General features: G+C 38.8%; 1 protein-coding gene and 1 long non-coding RNA gene across 2 annotated transcripts in view; one reads left to right on the top strand and one right to left on the bottom strand.

Moving 5' to 3' along the window:
* The window catches only part of LOC143443736 (uncharacterized), a 144,969-nt gene that overhangs the window by 22,873 nt on the left and 98,662 nt on the right, over positions 1 to 23,434 (top strand). The gene's annotated exons all lie outside the window — the stretch shown is intronic.
* The window catches only part of Ush2a (usherin), a 681,657-nt gene that overhangs the window by 605,804 nt on the left and 52,419 nt on the right, over positions 1 to 23,434 (bottom strand). Inside the window, exon 4 of the mRNA XM_034512972.2 lies at positions 20,519 to 20,651. Within this exon, the coding sequence (XP_034368863.1) occupies positions 20,519 to 20,651 (133 nt within the window). The remainder of the gene's footprint in view (positions 1 to 20,518; positions 20,652 to 23,434) is intronic.

Here is a 23,434-nt window from a genome sequence, read left to right as displayed (position 1 = left end):
TTCCTTTGGGCTATTTGCTTACTAATATTCTCATGATACACTTTTTACAGTCAAAGCCTGGTTGTCAATAAGGAAGGTCTTTGTTCTAGACAGAGTTGTATCCCCACAAAGATATAACTCCTCCCATTTGAGAATGTTCCTGTAGGGTCTTTGCAGATGGAATCAGGTGAAACAATCACTAAAGAAGGTCCATATTAAAGGAGAAGGCAGAGGAAACACCTTTACTTCATTTAAAAGGCAAGAAAACAACACAGGACAAAAAGTATGTCAGAAGAACATAGATAAGGCAGTGCTGAAACATGAACGAGCACAAGAAAGACTCAAGGAAGCCTTTCTCTGGTTTTCAAATCGAACAGAGAACTAAATGAACTTGGTATTGTTCTTACAGGGTACTCAAAACAAACTTTTATTGTAGAAGTCACCCATGCTGTTAATGCAGCCACATGAAATTGATAAAATCATTCAAGTTAGCAAAGAGAACTAATGCTAATTCATCTAACAAGTTTTCCATGAGACTTGTTTTCCCAGTATAAAATATTGTGTACAATGTTTATACAGCAGTTCAGAGAGAAAAGTTTTGTCTCAAGAAATTACACCAAAACAAACAGTGAATGTGGTGGATTGAATGAAAAATGTCCTCCATAGGCTTGTATATGTGAACATTTGGTCCAAAGTCTGTGAGACTGTTTAAGGAGATGGAGCCTTTAGAAGACAGAGCTTTCTAGAGGAAGTACATCACCAGGGATGATATTCAGGGTTTTATAGCCTGATCCCACTTCCTGTTCTCACTCTGTACTTCCTGTTTGCTGCTGAGATGTGATCTCTCAGCTTCTGGATCCTTCCGCTTGAAGCTGTACCTCCCTGACATGATGGACTCTTCTCCCTCTGAAAGTATATGCCAAAAAAACAGTTTTGTCTATAAATTAGCCATGATCAAGGTGCTTCATCATAGCAACAGAAAAATAACAGATACAGAAGGAGATCCTCCATGACAAGGAACAGTATACTGCTGAGACAGATGCTTGGATCTTGTCAGAGTCTTTACTGTGGTTTTGAAGGCCTGGTTGGTTTCATTTATTTTTATCCTCACATATTTATTTGGAACCTAATGTGTACCAGTCAGTTTTGCTGCAGCCAAATATATACCACTCAATCAAAAGATACAGTCAAGAAAAATACATCCTTGCTTTTATAGAGCTTGCATTTAGATAGATACATAGATATAATAAACATAGATTATATATAAACATAATCAGTGCTGTTGATAATAGAACATTTAGAGTAGGAGTGAGAACAGGGTTAAATTATTCTGGGGTAGTGTGTTCAAAAGGAGACCTCATTAAGAATGCAGTACCAGTGGGGAGGGAGTTTTACTCATCTAGACATCTAAGAGTAGCATGTTCCAAGACAGCAATGCAGGGTGAAAGCCTCCTAAAGCTATGCATGTCAGAAGTACCACAAGGAGCCAGCATCCTGGCTCAGAGTTAGAAAGGGAGGGGGAGGCCTTTAGAAGGCTGAGCAAGACTAGTAACTGGCTGGCAAGGTGGATCTATGCAGTGTTAAAAGCTTTATAGCATGTTTTAAGGATCTGGGTTTTATTCTAAACGAAATGAGAGGTCTCTGGAAGGCTGGGAACAGGTGAGTGGCAGGATCACAGTTTCATTCAAAGGTGCTGAAATTTGGAAGTCAGGGAAACATGTTCAGATGCAGTGGAGCAAGAGGAGACTACTGTAGTCCCTAAAAGGAAAGATGGCAGACAGAGAGGGTGTTGGGAGTGGAGGCTTCCTCGGCAAGGCTGATAAATTAGAGTCTACTTTCTCTATCTTAATAGTAGTTAAAGGCAAGCTCTGCTGCAAAGGGACAATGAAATCCATTTTATCATCTATAAAATAAAAGGGCTGGGTTTTATAACCTTTAAAAATCATTTGAGTTTTACACTTTGGAGTCGGTGATAGGACAATCATCGCCAGTGCCTCAGAATTCATAGTGAGGCATTTTGTGAAAGAATTAGAGAAAGTTTGGCGAAGGCACAAAGTGAACATATATTATCCATCTCAAGCACAGGCATTATGACCATGAGAGAGAAGGGCACACAAGAGGTCAAGGACATTACCAAAGGAGTAGACTTTAACAATCCTTTTGCTAATTGCCAATTGTTTAGCAAATATTTGTAGCAGAAAACATGCCATGAAGAGCTCTCTCTTTGAAAAATATCCATATAGGAAAGATAGGTCCAAATTATATAAATTGATCAAGGACAGAGACATGACTCATGCAAGAAAGACCCCAGAGCTGCTCCAGAGGAAATAAAGACAGAAAGAACATCTTCCCTGTGAGTGAGAGATTGAAACAAATAATCAAACATTCTTTTTTTATATATATGACATATATATGACATATATATATATAACAAGTACACTGTAGCTGTCTTCAGACACACCAGAAGAGGGCACCAGATCTCATTACGGATGGTTGTGAGCCACCATGTGGTTGCTGGGAATTGAACTCAGGACCTCTGGAAGAACAAGCAGTGCCTTTAACCACTGAGCCATCTCTCCAGCCCCATAATCAAACATTCAAGTTGGGGTAAAAGCAGTGGCAGGGTTGAGGGGAGCTCAGTGGTAACAGTACAGGAGACCTGTACCACGTAGCATGACTACATGTAACCATAGCTCAGTGATAACAGTGCAGGAGGCTGGTACCATATAACATGGCTATGTGTGGCTACAAGCACCTGTAAGGGTAGAGCTAGTAGCTTGTTGAGCCTGGTTCAAGGTTCAGTGAGAGACACTACCTCATAGGGAATAAGGAAATGTGGTAGATCAGAACAACTGCTGTCCTCCTTAGGCCTCTGTATGTGCAGGTACCTGCACCACTACACCAGCAAGTACAGACCAATGCTCACACACCTGCCCATGAATGTGTTTGTGAAGGCACTAAATAGGAAGTACTAAACAGCGATCTTAAAGAAGACAATAAATTGCCTCTATTTCTTAGACAGCATACTTTTCTATTTTGAAATTTCCCAGAGAACATACAGTTATGCTACTCTGTAACTAGTATATAAAGTTGTCATACAAGTTCAATAGATAAACGTTTCATTTCTACAGATGCATCATGTATAGTTAGATATTTTTGGTCTGTTTATAATTACAATAAAGCATGAAATAAAACATGAAACTATTAGTCTTGCATGGTATCTGTAAATAAAAATTACAAGGTGTGGATAAAAAATATCAAAGTGTCAACAGGAATTGTTGAGTGTGGTGATATAAGTAAGAACAGCCCCCATAGGTTCATATATTTGCATACTTAATCATCAGAGATTGGCATTACTTGAGAGAGATTACATGGTCTTATTGAAGTTGGTGTGGCCATGTTGTCTAGAACGCTCAGCTACCTCTCCAGCACCATGTCTACCTGTGTTCTCCTATGCTTCTCTCTATAATGACAGTGGACTAAACCTCTGATCCTGTAAACCACCCTTAATTAAATGCTTTCTCTTATAAGAGTAGCTGTGGTCATGGTGTCTCTTCACAGCATTATAACAGTGCCTAAGACACAGAGTCACAGTGGAAACTCTCTCTTTCCTGAAAGTAGAGCTTAGATTGTACGCCCAACAACTGCTAAGCCAATGCTTGCAGAACTTGGGAAATACACAAGATTTCAAATGATGTATAGAGGTTTTGTTTTCGAATAGGTAAATATTTGTAAAATATATTTATTTCTGGATGGAATTAATTCAATCTAATTAATTCTCTTCTCTGAAGCTTACATACCTGTAGACAAGAGCAACAGAAAGTCTACAATCAGAATAAAATCCAGCTAGGGAAACACCCGAAGGATCAGAATGGGACTGAAACCTTTCAAAGCCATTCTCAGAAACCTGCCATTATTTAATGTGCCCAGGACACCTTAGAGTCCCTCCTTTGAGTCCTGAATGAATATTTTGTTCTCCTAGTAAGAGAAACCTTTTCCAGGGGATGTTGGTTGAAATTACTAAGTACCAACTGCTTAAGATTGCAGTGTTTCAGGCAATTTTAATGGTTAGAAGAAAACAGAACCATATAAATAACCTAGGAGATGATATGATCCCAGGGAGCTTTTAAAGTGTTAGTATTTGATGAGAGGTCTTTGAAATGATTGTAAGTTTGACAATTATGCACTGAACAAGGGAAAAGGCTCACATTATGAAAATCAGAAATGAAAGATGAAATATTTTTCCTGATATCATACATGTCAAACTTAAAGCCTATAAAAAAATCTTTCACTAAAACTAGGAACTCATGATAAACTAGATACTCATGGATGGACATTAAGCATTGAAGCCAAGTCAAGAAGGATGATAACATTCATAGGTAGAGAGGGAGGACGGAGACAGGAGTAAGGTTAGAAACCTCATAATGAAACCTCTGGCACTCAAGACTCCCTTAAAAAATTCAACTGAGCATTAGAGAGAACAACAACAACTCTTTGAAACTTCTTTCAAAAGACTGAAGAGAAACACTCTCCAAATCCGTTTGGTGAAACCAGTGTGACCCTATTGCCCAAACCATCAAGGACATCCATCAATCACAAGGTGGCTACAGGCTCAACAGAGATGCTGAAAATCTCTCCAAAATTTCTAGTGCCATTAACTTGTATGATAAAGGTGAAGATACATCATGGAAAAATGTGGACATATTTTAAGGATGAAAAGTGAGTTCAGCATATGAGAACCAAGTCATACATGAAATTAAGGCAGCAATGGGCAGATGTGACATCAGCTTCTACATGGAATAATTGTTCAACTCTAGCTCTGGCTCAAGATTATAAAACCAATTAAAGCACTTTGAAAGGAAAGAGTATGTTCGAATTGTTAGTCAATTCTAAAATTTCAATAAACCACATCACAATTAATGGTTAATGGCTAAATCTCTCTATACAGCTCCAGCAAGCTTATATTGTTTACTTTTTTAACTATGTTGTTAAATGTTCATAAAAGTATTAATCTTCCACACCGGCAAAGTAAGAGTGCCTCACATATATAGAACAATTCTAAGAAATATGTTTAAATATTTTATAGAAAATACATGACTCAATTCATAAGCTGAGAAATCAATATATAAAAATGAAGTATGTTTATCTACCTAGTACAAGCGATTATCTGGAAATCAAATGAGATGAGCTGCATTTCTGCAAAGTAGCAAAGCAAATTAAATTGAAAAATAATCATCTTTTGAATGGTCCCGGAACTGTTAGATGATATTTCAAATATTGAAGCACCTTAAACTCCGTCATCTGCCACACACCTCGGTTCAGCTGGAGGAAGATGGCAAGGCTAATTTCTAAGCTACAATACATCTAGAACGAATCATAGGGAAATAATGTAACCTTCATGTAGGCAAAGACTTCTTAGAGATAACAACAAAGGAATGATCATACACAGAGAGATACAGTTGTAACATTAAATTAGATTTCCTTGACAGATTTCCTGAGGACATTCTCATGAACTGATGACAATTTTCTTAGAAGCCAGGTAGAGGTTTAAGGATTCTAGATGTCCTATAGCCATGAAATAAATACAGTACTCAGGATCAAAAAAGAAAAGGGAGAAATAACAGAATAAATTGATACTCTTCAATGACCTTAGGATAATATATTAGACCATTGAGCAATGTTAATAATTTTGTGAACACTATTATTATTATTGTTGTTGTTGTTTTGTTGTTATTACTATTATTTACTGATATCAATAACAGCAGTAATTTCAGTCTTCCTGGTATACAGTGTTACCAGACTTTGTTGTCTCCCTCAGTCTATAGATGAAGCATACCCCTAACAAGGAAATTTCCCTAGTGAAATGTTGTAAGTTATATCAGGGTGTGTTCTTAAACAGGGTAAGGATACACTACAGACTCAGTCTCAGTGTAACCACCAATGATAACATCAGACGTTAACACACCAGCTCTATCATGTTTAGAAATTTCATACACAAACACAAAACCTTAAGTAACCAAGCAGCAATAAATACCAAATTTCATATGGAGACACCAAGATGGTCTTTTTTAATGAGAAAATTGAAAGGTTTTCCATCAAACCAGTAGCAGTCTGGAGACACTGGTTCTAAGTATTCTTTCTAATACAGTACACAAATTCTTAGTTGGGTTTGACAGCTCATACCTATGACCTTGGATCTGGGTAGGTAGAGTCTGGAAAAATTTTTGACCTACCTGGGCTGTACGATAAATTACAGGCAAGCCTTGATTATGGAATGAGACCTTGTCTCAAAAATTTAAATAAAAAGTATCTACATTCCATAATCATTAGAAACTCAAAAGTTAAAGAAATAAAAATGCAACAAGCATGTTATTTCTATTACATGGTTTTCTATAGAGAAAAGCCACAAGTCTGAAACCAAAATACTGGAATTAATGAAAGCTGTAAAATAGTAATGGCAATAAGAATGACATACAAAATCCCATAATATGTTCTCATTAAAGCAAACTATAACAGGAACTGTGGCATGAAGAATACTATTTATAAACGAATTAAAGCATTAAATCACATAGGGATAAACAAAATATATGAATAGCTTTTATGCAGAAATTTACTAAAACACACCAAAGAAGACCTAAATAAGGGGCTGAAAATATAGTCAAAGGTTAAGAGCACGTGCTGATTTCGTAAGGAGCCAAGGTCTGTTCCCAGCATTCATGTTGGTTGGCTCACAATATCCCGTAAAGCCAGATCCAGGAGATCCCACTCTGGCTTCTGGCTTCCACTGGAATTACACACACACACACATACTCTTTTTCTCTCTCACACACACACACACACTTAAAAATAAAAACAAATATTTTTTCAAAAGAAGACCTAAATAGAATCATATGCTGTGATAAAAGATGTAGAGAGTCAATATAATAGCAATATGAGTCCTTCATATACTTTAATATAATTTGAATTGTATTTTAATAAAACTCCCATTAGATGATTATCATAAAAAGGGATCTTAAAATGCATCTGGGGAAACAGTATCTAAGAACTTTTGTTTGAAAAATACTGGTAAGAAAGGTCAGAACAAGCACATACTCTGAGGCATCAATATACAATTAAATGCTACCACTTTTGACAAGAAGTTGATTAATTTGACCTCTGAAACAAACAGGAAGTACACAATTGTAAAACTAGAGTGGCAGATCAAGGTGACTTTACAATCAAGAAGAAATTCATGGATATTCAACAACAACAGAAAAAAAATCAAAGGGACAAACCTATCAATAAAATCACTTAAAATTCAATCTTTATATCTCACATAGCACAGAAATTAACTTTTTGGAAAAAAAGTACATGATACTTATTTTGCCAGGATGTGAAAGAGTTTCTTTAAAAAGATACAAATTCATGAAATAATAGGTAGTCCAGGGAGAGCCAAGATGGCGGAGGAGAGGCAGCCTTTTACTCTCCAGCTGTTGTAAGCTGGGAATTAAAATGGGCCAGGAAGGGTGATATGTAGGAGGAGCTAAGGTGGGAGGAGTACTGAGAGGAAGAGAAGGAGTAAGGAGAGGAGGAGAAGAAGGAGAGGAGAAGCTAGGTGATGAGAGAGAGAAAGAGGGGGGAGACAGGGAGGCAGATGTTCATGTATCTCCACCAGTCAAAGATAGTTGATATATCTAGGTTGGGTAGTGGGTTACACCTCTGATTGAGCATTACCAAACTTATAAAGCCTTTGATTAACAGTTTTTTTTTTTTTTAAAAAGTGTATAAATGCAAAAAGGAAAAGGGAGCATGGGATAGGGGCTTTCTGAGGGGGGGGGGGAAGGGGATGGCATCTGAAGTGTAAATAAAATATCCAATAAAAAAATATCGGCCAGGAAAACAGCTTCTCAGCTGTGACTGGGAAATTGTAGTAATGGACTGAGACTTGGTGTTGGGTCAGATCCCACCGAAGGGGAGGGGTGAGCGCCCGCATGAGAAGGGAAAAAGGGAAAGATGCAGTCATCAAAATTGTGGCAAACCATGCAGACAACAGCAAGGCGGGAAGATTTAGTCTGATCTCAGGGCTGCACGGCGTGTGAAGAGTTCTGTGTTCCTCAAATAAAAGGCAAAAGTGTCCTGCCCTGAAGGGAGCTATCTTGGAAGGTCAGAGCCAAGGTGCTGCTCTGGGAAGCCTAAGCTCCAGTACTTTCTTGCGACTCAGAGCCATGTGTAATCTCACTGTCCTGGCAACTGGGCCCCTACCAGTTCAGTGGGGCATCTGAAGGAAGGAAGCTCGTTGAAAATGGGCTCGGGAGATGACTCAGTCTGCAAATCTCTTGGCACACAAACAAGAGGATCTTAGCTTGATCTGAAGGACCATAAAAACACCAGACAAGGTGATGTGCTGGGGAGGCAGAGACACAGCAGCCAGACTGTCAGCTAGCCAGCCCAACCCTACCCATCTACCCCGGTGTTTCTATCTCAGAACCACAGGGTTTATAGCAGCTGAGGAATGAGAACAAGCTGGCCCCATGCATACAGGTGCATGGGTACAAGCACACATACACACCACACGTGTACACACGGTCACACACATATGTATATGAGTGCACAAGGAAAATAAAAATATGAGAACTATATTGGAGACTGCTGATGTTTTTGATTTTCATCTTTGGTTAGCTCTTTGAGAATTTGATACATTATATTTTGGTCATATTCCCTCCCTCCCCCGTACCCCTCCACCTGTTCCCTGCTAGACCTCACAAGTGTTCTAAGTCATCAGTCTCATCTTCAAGCCTCGAACCTGATCCAATGTATCAGAGACGTTTGTTTCCTGAGGGTTTTTAAATTCCTACTGATTGAACCTTTCAGTTCAGAGAGTCCTATGGTCTTCAGACTCCATCTCAGTATTGACCTTGTTTGTTACTGGACTTCCTTAACTCTATACAGTTGTTTTTCCTCCGTTTCCTTGGAATCCACCAATCTTTGTGAAGGTCATCCTTTAGAATTCCTTTTGTCATATGACATCTAGTCACAGTTACTTTCTGGGACTGTAGCCTCATCCTCATCCTCATCCTCATCCCCACCTCTGCATCAGCTTGAAGGCTGGAGTGAGAAATATTCCCCAAAGACTCATGTACTTGAACTCTCCCAGATCACAGTACTGCTAGGGAGTGCTGTGGAGCCCTGTGGGAAAATGTAGGTTACTGGGGTAGGATTTGGGGTTTGCAGACTGGTCCCACTTCCTGCTCTCACTGATCACACACGTGACAAATCAGATGCATATCCCTGCTGTCATGAATTCCCTGCCATGACACACATAGACCATCTAAAGATTGTACCCTAAAATGAACCCTTTCTCCCTTAAGTGGTCTTGGTCAGATTCTTTTATTACCGCCTCAGAAGAGAAGCCAATACAGAGACACACAGAGCAGTTGAGCTCACTGTCCCTTTAAGAGCAATTCTCTGGAGCAGCTGAGATAGGGTGGAAGTCCGAGCTGATTCTTGATGAGCAGAGACAGGACCAAACCCAGACAAAGAACTCTATGTATCCAAGGAATGCTGAGAGTGGGAGACAGTCTTACCCAGGGAAAGTGCATCATCTGGCTATCCAATATCAAAGGGTCAGTCCTGAGAACACACATACAAGGAATATTGTACAAACAAAGCAGGTTATACTTAGGAACACACACACACACACAAAATTGGAAAAATAGTGAAAGAAGAGGCCATGGGTTTCTGAGGGAACAGGGAAAGCTTTATGGGAAGGCTAGGGAAGAGAAAAGGGAAAGGAGAAAGGATGTAATTATAGTATAATATCAAAATTAAAAGACATTATTAAAAGAAATGAAGCCTGGGCTACAAGAACACAGGATGTTTAGTGCCCACTCTGTGCAGCGCAGCTGTTGCTATGCCTTCCTTGAGGAATCCAAGGCTACCTGGGACCCAGTACACACAAAAGCATCATCAGCTCAACTTCTGTGTCCAAAGCACCTAGAGTCTGCTTCACCCAGGGAACTTTGGTTTTGGGCTGCAGATGGCTCTAGTCCTCACTGTATGCTGCTGAGCTGAGAGCTCAGTCCCCAGCACTGTCGCTAACATGATGGTATGTGTACAGAAACAAAGGGCAGACACCTACCAGCCCCGTGCTACTGCCCAGGGTCATGTAACCGCAGAGACAGGCAGACCCACAGAGAAGATATTTACCTCTGTTGCATTGTACAGTGTTTTTCCTCTCTTTTTTCTTTTCATTCCTTTTTTCCTTTTGCTTTTCTTCTTTTAAATGAAATATTTTTCTTTATTTACCTACTGCTTTGTGGAGATCTGATTGCCCCTTTGCTACTTTTCTCAATACATTATTTTCTTTTAATTGTATTTTAACTTAATTTTTCTCTTTTAGTGGTTCTAATAATCAAATTCTCTCCCTCTTCCCCCATCTCTCTATCTGTCTCTCTGTGTGTATCTGTTTCTGCCTCTGTCTCCCTGTCTCCTCTCTCTCTGTCTTTCTTTCTCCCTGTCTCTCTCTGTATCTCTGTGTCTCTTTCCCGTTTTCTCTCCTTTTTCACTCTCCTCCCCTCTCTCCCCCATTTTCCCTTACTCTCTGCCTTTTTGGCTGAAACTTGTTATGCAGCTGGTAATCACCTAACTTCCTGACAACACTCAGCCTCCACCTTCTCAGTGCTAAGAGGCAGAGTTGGGGGTCAACCCCCAATCTGTCTGGTTAGAAGGCTTATAATTAATTATTTGGAAAATCATAACATTTATACAAAGATCTAAATATCTGGAGAAGCATTGATTTTCCAAACATCACATTCCCTGTATGAAATTTTAATATGTAAAAGTCCCAAGGTCACTTTCTACACTATGAAAAGCAAAGCTCTAGGAACCAACACATGGTTACGTTCACAGACCGTACTCCATGAAGTGATTACATTGGTCACTCTCATCCAGAATTTAAAAATACTTTAAACATGTATAATATAGTTTACTGAAAGCGAGGTCACCAGAACTATTAAGCAGTATGTGTTGGTCACACATTAAATTCTACACAGAGGGGAGCACTGTTAGTATTTGAAATATGCTTTGGCAAATGTCTGTCCAGATATTTAATATCTGTGCTTCAGCAACACACAGGTTAGAGGTCATTCCTCACACTCCTGCCTCTCAGGGGACAACACCTGTGGCCCTTGCATGACTATGCACAGGTTAGGTCTCTGTCCTCACAAGGCTGCTCATTCTGTTAGACGAATGGGTTACATTTGTTTAATCAGCTTCCTTTTCAACATGGTAACTACTCCAGCTCTTTGCTTCTTGAACTCTACAGTGGACATTATTTTGAGAACACATTCAAGCCATTGTGTAATTAGATTCTTTATGCCCCCAAATCAGTATGTTTTGATTAAGTCCACAATTTAACTTTTGTTCATTTGCCAGATTGCCAAGCTCCGTCCCACAATAATGTTATCTTGGCGGTTTTTCTTTTCTTTTCCTTTCATTCTTTGCCAAACAGTAAAATGATAAGCATTGGATAAGTTTTAAATTCCCAGTGAATTAGTCAGATATCTCAATACCTTCCATTCGTATTTATTGATACATTATTGTGCCAGTAGGTCTCAAATTACAAGATTATAAAATGCTTGTCTTTGTTCTACTAACTCATGATTACAAAGCTCCCATTGGCTCTTAATCTATATTTCTTATCCAACATGGCTGTGAGTCAGACAGTTCATATCTCCTCTCAGGCAACTGCCTACTTGTTCTGAAACTCCAGTTATGCCACTTTCAAGCAATGAACTGCAATCAATTTTGTGTTGAACTCTGACCTCCTACACGTCTATATATCTTTTTTCTGTTTTCTATGTGTGAGCATATGCATGCATGTTTGTTCACATGAGTGTGTTCATTTAGATGCCAAAGGGGACACCACAGGGTCACTCCTCACTCCTCGATTGCTGCCCATCTTGGGTTTTTGTTGTTGTTGTTGTTTATGTGTGTTGGTGTTTTGTTTTTGTTCTTGTTTTTATTTTTCTTTTGCCTTTTCTTTTCTTTCTTTCTTTCTTTCTTTCTTTCTTTCTTTCTTTCTTTCTTTCTTTCTTTTTCTTATCTCTCCCTGACCTAATAGGCTAGGAATGATCCTGTCTTCCAGTCTCTCTTCCCAACACTAGGGTTGCATGTCTACACTGTATTGTGACCTCTTATTTGGATCCTGAATAGCAAACTTAGATCCTTGTGCTGGCATAGTGACCTCATGTTCCCATGTACCATATTTTTCCCACATATATCTCTCTTAATTCATTCATGGATTCATATACTTTTCCATTTATTTTTTATGCAATTCTCAAAGCATTCTCAAAATTGGCAAAAAACATGGGAGAATTAAAGAAGATGGATTTCCTAGCATACTTGAGGTTAAAATCATAAAACTTTGAGAACATCACTACACTCCATCTCCAGCGTCAAGAGCCCTTATGTGAGTTCAGATGCACCGAAGCAATGGACACAAAGTAAAAGTAACTGGGTGAGCTTGGGCAATCTTCCCCAGTGTCCACTTTTATAAATATTCAACAAAAGCTCATTAATGTCTCATGACCAACAGTCTTTTGAAGAAAGAATTTTCCCCTTAAGTACATAACAAGGTATTCCTCACCTCCATAGGAAACTGAAAATCTATTTATAAGTCACTTCTGAAATAGTTTGGAAAAATTGTGATTCTCCTGGCTCTGTAATTTTGAGTCCAAAATTTAAAAAGCTATTATGATCGATGGCACTCCTCATAACTACAGACTTAACTCGCTAAGACTAGAGACATGCTGGAAGCACGGAGCTAAATCTTTAATGGAAAGAATATATCCTTAGGAAGGAGCTGCCAGGCCTTGGTTGGTATATATGCTAGTTTGAGTGAAAATGTCCCCAGAGTTTCCAGCATCTGAATACTTGCTCACCAGGTGGTGGTGATGTTTCAGGAGGCTTAAGAGGTGCATTTTTGTTAGAGGGAGCATGTCACTGGAGGCAGGATTTGAAAGTTTAAAAACTAGCACATTTTGAGTTTGTCCTTTGTAGGACCCCGTAGGGCTGCCATGCCTTGGCTGAGACTTTCCACATGCTGCTGTCTACTAAGTAACATTCTGCGGTTCCTCTAAGATCAAAACATCCTCACTAAGGCATGGTGCCCCAGGAAGGGAATTTACACTTGACATCCCATTGCCCCCCCCCAGTTGAGTTCCTGTTTTTTCATGTGTTCTTGTTTTTCCTTCCCTGGCTTGGTGTATATATTGAACCTGCTCAGTAAAAGCTTTGGCATTCTCTCATAACAAATGACCTGAGTCTCTGTCTTCCTTTAATCCCCCAGGCCTATGACAGACTCAGATTCTCTGGGACTGTAAGCCTAAATAAACTTTCTTCTCTAAGTTGCCTTGGTCACTGTGTTTTATCATAGCAGCAGAGAAATAACTTGTACAATATGGATGGTCTATTTTTATATTTAAAAGGCAGTCTGATCAAATCAAGTTACCACATTAATATGCATGGAGACGTGTCCAATGAAAAGCATTATTTTTATTTATTAATTTCCTAAATGTGTCCCCAGAACAATTAATGACAAATACAGATATGACTCGACTCAGAAGAATCTCTATGGCAGTCAATACACAGGTGAGAAGTTATCAGCAGCTAGAACCGGGAGAGGCAGAAGGACCAATAAAGACACTTCTCAATGTGCTAGAGGCCCCACTGGACAGTTCTATGTCAGAGGCAGTCTGCAGAAAGCAGAGGCAGTTAGCCTGGTCCTGCATGACAGCACCTTTAATTTAGCTGGCAGAAATGTCTTGCATAGCTGTCTCCTCTGAACAAAGCCATCTTGGATATGGACAAAACTATGGTGAATAGTGACTTAATTTTTTTTTATTAAAAAATGGTGAAAACAAAAGAAATAAAATGATTTATAGAAAGTCCATAGGAACATTCTGTACCTATCTCTTTTTTTATTAGAGAGGTGGCAGGAAGCCTGGCTCATTAGGCAGAAGTAATGAGCCAGGCTACATGCCATCTCTAATTAGAGAAAAGATACAGTAGGTACCATCATACCTATAGGCTGATAGAATGCAGCTAGACATTAAAAACATCCTTTCCTCCACCCAGCTCCTAAACACCCATGATATGAGTGGGAAAAAAAGAAGTAATAAAAAACAGATATTTGTGAGAAACCATTTCCCATTTCTTGTGCTTTAATCATAGGTAAAAAAAAAAAATCCTTTTCATGGAGTTTAAAAATAAATATCATTTTCAGATTAGAATGGCCTTTTGAAGCATCAATTCAGCATTTAGTGCACTGAAGTAGAACAGAGTCAAGTCATTCCAGCCCCACAGTGCAAAGGAGACAAATTTATAGTGCTCACAAACACTCTTAGCAACACTTAACGTGAGGGAAGACTTTTAGAAACACTAGTGGGGGTTAAATACCTAATAAGGTTCACAGAGTTTAAATGTGTCTTTCTGTGTGCAGAGGACTGATTTTTTTCCCAATATGCTAATTATTGAAATCAAGTTTTTCAAAAAACACCAACTACCGAATTTACTTTTCCCATGTTTATCAGTATATACAAGTTGAAATGATTTTTAAAGTTTTTATATCTGTATACAATTCATCTTAATCTTATCCACAGCCTATCCCCTCCCTCTCAGCCCCTCCCCCTCGGCCCCTCCCCTCAGCCCCTCTCCCTCGGCCCCTCCCCTAAGTCCCTCCCCCTCAGCCCCTCCCCCTCAGCCCCTCCCTCTTGCTCTTCTCCACTTCTCTCAACACATCTTATATCTTCCTCTTAACTTCACAGATGTAGCCAGCTGCTCTCTAGAGTGCATTTGAACTTGATCCACAGGAGGGAATTCATACCCTGTCTTATAAGACCCATGGCCAAGGAAGCCATAGTTTCTTTGGTAGAGATCCTATTGATGGTGTCTTGCTAACCCATGTTTTTGTCAAACTCCCTTCTAAATATTTATTTGTATCATAGGTTGGGGCTGCTTTCAATCTTGGTCAGTGAAGCTTCCAGAAAGTGTCGGTTGATGCACAGACTCATAACTGTTCAAAATGTTAAGAACAAGCAATTACCGAGTGCCCATTGATAAGATGTCTATTTATAACACTTCCACCCCAAATGCTGCAGAACATCTTGGAAGAGGAGGCAGAAAGACTGTAAGAGCCAGATGATGGGAGGAGGGCTGTGCAAATCTGTTCCTGGACATGACAGGGCTGCTACACACATGACCTCACAGGATGCACTTACCAGTGTAAGCCATTGAAATGTTTGTGAGAGTTGAAGTTTGCAGCACAGAGAAGAGAGGGCCTCATGCTGCCTCACTCCTTAACTGTGCTCTCAGTGGCAGTTGATCACTGCTGAAAAATTGAGGCCTTCCTTTACTTTGGGTGGAGGAAGACCATACTGGGTTATCTCTTTTAAATGTTAGTTTTATATTGACCTTTTCCTTTTTATTCTCTATAATAATCATTTTGATCAACCCAACTAATTGTTTCACAGGAAGACAATGCATATTCAAAGATATTAATAATTTAAATTACTAGATATGTCAGGAACCATTCAAGGAAGATTTCTCTGCCCCATGTCATAGCCCAGGATAGCCTCAAACTCATTTTCATGGTCTAGTCTCACAGCAAAAATAGAATCTTCCTGCTTCAATGCCTGGATTATGTTCTGCCCTGCCACACTGAAGGCTGGCTGTCACTCATCGTTCTTTTAATATATGATAAGCAGTATATTTTAAATGTATATGATCTCATATGGTTCTTCTAAAAGACTTGTGTATCATGCATTAAACACAATAAAAAATTGAAAATCAGAAACTGAAAAGAGCTAGATTTTTTTTAAAAAAAAATGCTGTGATCTTGTTTTATTAAATATTGATTATAGGAGCTGGGGCATAGCCCTGTGGTGAAGCACATGCTTATACAGAGAAATGCATTTTCAAAATATTGACCTTTTAAATTACATTTCTAGGAATTATAACTTATATACATTTTTCTTCACTATCTTTAATAATATATCTCATCATCCCATAATAATCTAAAGGATGTATACATTTTGATAAAAGAATTAAAAGTGTTTTAAACTCATTCCTGTTTGTCAAAAACAAAACTTTAGAAATGTAGTCACTGTTCTTAAACTATTTGGAGTCAAACCACAAAATTATGAACATTTTATAAAGTAAAATAGTGTGCTGGTGGTGGTGGTGGTGGTGGTGGTGGTGGTGGTGGTGGTAACTGGTGTTTAATAAGGAAGGTAGAGAATAAACACAAACTCTAAAAGTTCTTCCTGGGTTTTCTTTAAATCTTTTATTTTGAAAATGCCAACTAAGAGTAAATCCCAGTGAGCATGCAGAAATAAGTATAACAGATTAAAGTTTTCTATAAGGAAAACATACTATTGCAGAAATGAAGAAACTATCATTGCCATGGATTACAGAACTGGATGAATACATCTCCATTCTCTCAAATTGATACGATGATTTCAGGATTTACATGTGTGTGCGTGTGTGCATGTGTGTGCATGGTATGTGGTATGTGTGCTTGCATGTGTGAGTTTGTGTGCATGTGCGAGTGTGTGCGTGTGTGTGTGTGTGAGAGAGAGAGAGAGACAGACATGTATGGATATGACATGTGCAGAAGCATGCAGAAGGTAGATGAGACTATAGTGTTTCCTGGAGCTGGAGTTCCAGGTGGTTGTGAGCCTCTACTGTGGGTTCTGGGAAGCAACTCACATCCGGAGAGAGCAGTAAACACTCTTATCCTTGAGCCAATGAATCTGATTTTAATAAAGTTTAAACAGAAACTGAAACACGACTTTTAAAGTTTAAGTGAATGGCAACACAGTCATGAAAAAAAAAAAAAGAAGAAAGATAGGGAAATTACCCAGAAAGACATAAAAATTTCAAGCAATAACAACTGAGACTAAACATTTTGACCCAAAACGTACATGGGTCATGAGAACAAAGTTCGGGAAATGAACTTGTGTTAACACATGCGGAGATGATCAAATGGCTAAAAAGAATTCTACTTTAATTGTTCAAGTGAGAAAAGATAAAGCTTGGTCAGTCTATTACATCACATCCCTACTCTAGATAGAACACAGACCCAAGTTAAAGACACAGAGTAAAATATAAGAGAATACATTCTTCATGACATCAGAGTGTGTAAAGGTACAGTAATGACACACAAAACATGTTAGGTATAAAAGAAGGATCTGTAAATTCGGTTTCATTAAGTGATACTGTGTGTCAAAGTTTACCTTTAAAGATAATGAAGCTATAACCTATTTCTTGATAGATAATGCCTGACAATCACGTGTTCATCAAAGACTCACATTCAAAAAAGTAAAGAACTTCTACAAATTAATAAGAAGACAAAGTATCTATTCAAAAATTAGTTCAAAATAATCCATCTAGAATAGAAAAGCATATTTACACGTGTCTGAAAATTCCCAGTGTCATTAATCATCAGAAAACACACCTCAGGCCATTTGGTGGGATCAAGGAGGGCAATGATGCCGGTGCGTCGTGAGCTGTCACAATACTCAGTATTACTGATTGTGATATTTTCTCTGGAATGTTATTTGGAAGTGTTTTCTGAAGCTAGAGAATGTTGCTACATACAAGATGGCTAAATCTGATTTATACAGTCCTGAATAACAGGAAGTCAGTGTGCTCCCTGCCTATCTGCATGTTCAAGAGCAGACAACAGGCATCTACAGTGGCAGGAGTCTCTTCTGACACTCTTCTGTGAACATCCACACAGAGCACACTATGGCTAGTGCTGACCTTTGAAACAGTGGAAATATTCTATACTCATTTTCACCAGAGAGCTATGCAGGTGCATAAAAATATATTAAACTCATGAAGTAGGGGCTGGAGAGGCGGCCCAGCGGTTTAGACTGCTTAGAATTTTCAAGCAGACCTGAGGTCAATTCACCTAGTCTGCTGTTCACAACCACACACAACTCCAGTTTCTAGGGATGTGATGCCCTCTTCTGGTCTCTCTGAGCACCTGCACTCAAGTACGTATGCCCCACCTCACCTGCACATATATTCTAAGTAATAAAAATAAATCTTCAAACACGTAATCAAGCTATACTCCTGGGACTGACATTCTACATTGTATGGGTGTTTTGACATGAGTCCAAGAATTCAATAATAGACCCAGATGCTTGAACCAAGTTAGCAGGCCATATAGAACACTGGAGAAAACACTCAACATGATATTCTTAGGCATATTAATGAATTTTTCAAATAAGTAGGAATCACATGGGGGAATTTCAGATACATAACAAGGATAAGGAATCTACAAATGAAGAGAAAAAAATCAAAGGATGTATGAAAAGCTAGTCAACCTGAGTAAAGGCTAGCTCACTCTACTTCAACACCCAACAGCATTTTTCTTATAGAATCCTTAGGGGTATCACACACACACACACACACACACACACACACACACACACGTATGTGCAACAATACCCTTTCAGTAAGGGTTGCAAATCCTCACAACTTTCTGTTGCTATGCATTAGAACAACCTTTAAGCTATGTGTTAAAATATAAAGCAGCTATATACTTCAACCCAGCCCTTCTACTTCTATGGATGTATCTGAGGAAATAACTGCAGACATTAGCCAGAGCAGCACTCACCACCATGATTTAGTATATGCTGCACGTGGTGCTTTGAATTGCATTTGCTCATTTGACAATTAAGTAGCAGTTCTAGGTGTCTAGTACATGCCAGATGCTTGAGAATCAGTCATACTAATACTGTACGCTGCATTGCTGCATGGAGCTTTACAACACCACTGTCAGCATCATCAGCATCATCTTAAACCTGGTGGAACACTGAGGCAGTAGTAGCTTTACCTGGTTATATAGCCAGTCAGAGATGGCATCCATGTTGCCTCTAGGCAAATTATCACAAAAGTATAGATTATCAGGGAACTATGTAATCAGGTAACTGTTCAAATATATAATACATACATATGAATTTATGCACACATATACTGATAAAAATCTGGATGTTTATTTATATTAATATATTATTTCTGTCGAATAGCTTTTTGATACTTTGGAAATATTAGAAATTATATAGAGATTCATTACAGGCACTTGTTTTAGAAGTAGGTGGCATTTACACAGTGGCACGCAACATAAATCCTGAGAAGAAGCACAGTGTTGGGGAGGGATACTGACAGCACATGTGGATCTTAACCATTTGGAGGGGAAAGGTCTATTTTTAGAGAGCTTAGTGAAGGCATATGTGTCATAATTTCCTTTTGGGGAAAGTATATTTGTCACCATACATTTCACTGTATGGATAAAAATTCTAGAAGAGTATGAAAAGTTAAGTTGTGTCTCCAAGGATAGAAATGCGTAGTGTACTTCCTCGTTCGCAGAGTTCCATGTTGTTTGGATTTCCTGATAATAAGCACACATTACATAGTATTTCCACTTTAAAGTTCAAATATTTTGAAGGCGATGGTGTTGGGTATTTCAAGACAATTTTCACTTTGACTTCTACTCTTCTCAGTTTATAATGTGAGTTATCTTTTGATTTGTATGTTCCCATACATGTGGGAGATAGAAATGGCACAGATCTGATGTGGGGCATGTTGAAAGTATGCCTTGGTTTCTATAAAACATATTAGAGCTCCCATCTAGTAACACCCTCATAAAAATTCAGTGAGTCAAAACCGGAAAATATTATATATTGTTGTACCTGTATGTGGGGCTAGGGAGTGGACTTCTGTATGTTTGCTTAGTTGACATCTGATGTCTTCCTCAGTAGTGCTCCAGTTTATTTTTTGCTGCAGGGATTCTCACAGATCCTGGAACCCACTGAACTGCATTTTACTTATCTCTTTATTCTGAGCTGGGAATTCAGACTCAGGACACCAGGCATAGATTATATTTTAATATAGGTGTTGGGTATACAAGTTCAGGTTTCCTTACTGATTGAGCTATTTCCCAGTTCTTACATAATTTAAAGATAGCAGAATAGAGAAGTTTTCATTTTAAAATTTTCCTCAAAAGATGTGTCCATGGGGTGACTGTAAACTGTGGCTCCTTAGAAGGAAGTTCTTTGTGAGTGGCATTAAGGATCTTGAGGTGGAACTTACCCTGAATGAGATGGCTCTTTAATTTGATGACAGCTTTCCTTATAAGGAAATAAAGGGAGAAATGCAGAGGAAACCAAGTAAAGGCAAAGTGGAACTGCACAGTCATAAGTAAACTGGCTAGGTCTGCCGGCTGCAACCAGGACAGAGGTGTGGAGTAGCTGTCCACTTTCAGATAGTCTAGAAGGAACCACAGTACTGACTCCCCATCACAGGTGGCAGGCATTGAAACACATAAGTATCAATTCCAATTCTCCTAAACTTCTAGGCATTGGTGGAAATCTGTTACAGTAGCCCTAGGAACAGAATACATCTAAATACATGATTAATATTTGTTTGCTTTTCAAAACCAGGACCTGCAATTGACTAACACGAAATAGAATTCCGAAGACAAAAATCTTACCGTTTAAACTCTGTCCTATTTGTACAGTGCTGGAGGCTGAGTCTGTAATTGAATCACGGAGAGTTCTTGTATCAAATGCAGTACTGTTCTCCTCCAAACCGTCCACAAAGAAGCTGATTTCCATCTGATGCACCTGTAAGAATTAACCCTGTCATCAAGTGCACAAACTTTTGCTTGGCTTGAACAGCTTGCCCACAGCCTTTCTATCTTTTCTTCAAGGCATTTCACTCTTTCTCAGTTTCCTTCGGGTGTAAAATGGAAGCAATTTATTTTAATAGCAGGACAGAATGTTACAAACCCCGATATGAATCTACACACTGAAATTTTCATGCTATGGTGACGTATTCTGGGGTATTCGTGGGGTTTGCACAGTGTTGCCATGTGTATGTGCACAGATTGATAGCTAGGCTCTTAGAGATTTCTGAGGGTTGTGTTATTTCTTTACTGCTAATGATATTGTGTCTACACTTGGAAACAAATTAATACATAAAGGAAGAGATAGCCAAACCCAGATATATCCAAGAAGTGGGTATTACCTGAGTGACTAGTGCAAAATGCTTATCATTAATGTGTTTCTTTAGGTACTGGAGTACAGCTGATGATTTCAAATGTGCTTTCCCATTATAAAATAATATTAAAATTTTGCCAATTACATTCTAAGCTGATAAAAATCAAACAGTCTAACAGCTATCTGTATCAGAGGAGAGCCAACTCTTCCAATAAATACCCACAGGATATTGCAAGTTAAAGAATTTGGCGTGGTGGCTAAATAGTTCCTTACGTGCCATCAGCTCTGATGTAGCATTGGCAGAGAAGCCATCAAAGGTACTTGAAGAACTAGGCTTGATTAGGTTTCAGTTTATCGTTAAACACAAAACCAGGTGACCAGGCAGATACGAACCACTGATTGCAATCTGATGACTTCTGGGTTCCAGCATAAAGAAACGAACATGCTGTATGATATGAGTCACCAATCAGTCAACATTTTGGAGGCAATATCTTCTAGATTGTAGTTTTTCACAATCATTGATGATTACACATGGATTCAGAATAAACCAACTGCTGTTTAGGCACCAACTAGAGTGTCTACAAAACAGTCTGTCTGTTGACATGTCGCCGACTGTAAAAGGCATTCAAATTATCGAAGCAACTCAAGTGGAAAGAAAAAGGCCTGAGAGGAGGAAGGGACCAGATGAAAGAAGGAGGAAGGAATTGGAGATAGACCATTATGCAATTAAAAGGCTGATGTTTAATACTTTAATGGGGTTCCACCTTGGGAATTATTCTAGATTGGGGTTATTCTAAGATGGAGTTTGACAGATAATGAAGTCTGAGTAAGGTTTACAGTAGGTTCATTGATAAAACAGATTCACTAGTCTGGTGTACGACTTCAATAGTAAAAGACAACAATGTATATCTGAGATCAAAGAGCAAGCAGACCTTTACCAGATAAACATTGCTATAAGTCTGGTGTGGCTTTATGACTATTTCTAAGTCACTGTGTCAATGTGCGTCTTTATTACTTATTGGTGTTTAAGAATTTCATACATGCATATAATGTATTTTGATCAAGGCCACCCCATACCCCGCCCCCCCAACCCTCCTCCAGCCACTGATTCTTCTAAACTATCTCAACAGTGTCTCCGTTAAAAAGGCTTTGCAACATTGAAGCAAGGTAAAAACCTTTACATTATTACGTGAATTCTTGCCATAGGAGTACCTTTCCAGAGTTCCCCTAACTCAAAAACCAAACTCAGGAACCTAGGGGTCAGGGATGAGACTGGTAAAAATGAATCTCCTGTTTTTTTTAAAAAAAAAACTTAGGCACCATTGTAATTTTTCCTTGTAGCCAACTTCTTTCATTTTAGTGTGTCCTTTCTGAAATAGACTGAGCCAGAATTGCATGAGAGTCCATTTTAAACAAAGCTGAATAGACCTAAAGTCATATACTGTTCCTCATGAGCCCAGATCTATTTCTCTCCACTGAATAGTAGGGGCGCGCCTTTTTATCCCCCTTGCATCCCATTTTTCTCAGCCGGCTACTGTTATTTGGTGTTTGACTGTTATCGTTATGAAAGATACAGGCTCTTCCAGTTTGTTATTTGTAGTATTATCTCATGTTTTACAGCATCTTTGCACAACATGCAGCCTACATGAAATATAACTAGAGGAAAGTTCCCGGTGGTATTAATGCATAAAAAAGAACGCAGTTCCATCTCTACTGTCTTTACCCAGCCCAAAAACTGATGAACAGCCAATTTTCCTTTATCACATTAGCACAGCCATGAGGGAAACACATTTGTTCTCGTCAGTTACACTAAAGATACTATTACCAATCTAACATATACATGTTTTATATCAGCAGTATTCTCAGAGCTTGAGAGAGTCAACAATATATTAACAGGAGCATGACAGTTTATTTAAGAAAAGAAAATTGTCTGTGCAGAGGGACAGAAGTTAGAAATGTATGGCTGAAGCCCGGTGCCAGTGCTCTAATAAAGGTGATAATTCTTGTGCTTTCTTTATAGCAGGTAGCACTCCTGTGACAGCTCTGTCATATCATTCAAATAAAAATGTTGTCTTTTACAAGTTTAAGGCTACCTTTATTTCGAGTCAGATAGAAACCACGCTTTTGATTTTCTGCTTTCTATCTGCCTCCGCTGTCCAAGACCTTCATCACCTTCTGTTTTTATCAACTCATCATGCCTTTGGTTAGTAGAAGAATTCAGTGTCAGTCACAGCAAATTCCGGAAGATGGTTTCGCTTGCCTGGCCCTTTAAAAATGATTCATGGTGATCCCAAGCTGCTCTCCCCACACCAAGCCCTCCCCGACCAACCATCTTTCTATAAATAAGATTAAATCTTTGGTTTTCTGAACCATGTTTTATGTTACAAGATTGTCCAAACTATTTTACA

This window comes from Arvicanthis niloticus, chromosome 10 (genome assembly GCF_011762505.2).
Source record: "Arvicanthis niloticus isolate mArvNil1 chromosome 10, mArvNil1.pat.X, whole genome shotgun sequence".
NCBI classification, from domain to species: Eukaryota; Metazoa; Chordata; class Mammalia; order Rodentia; family Muridae; genus Arvicanthis; species Arvicanthis niloticus.
The sequence above is the reverse complement of the archived record's forward strand: the minus strand, read 5'-3'. Positions and strand labels throughout refer to the sequence as shown.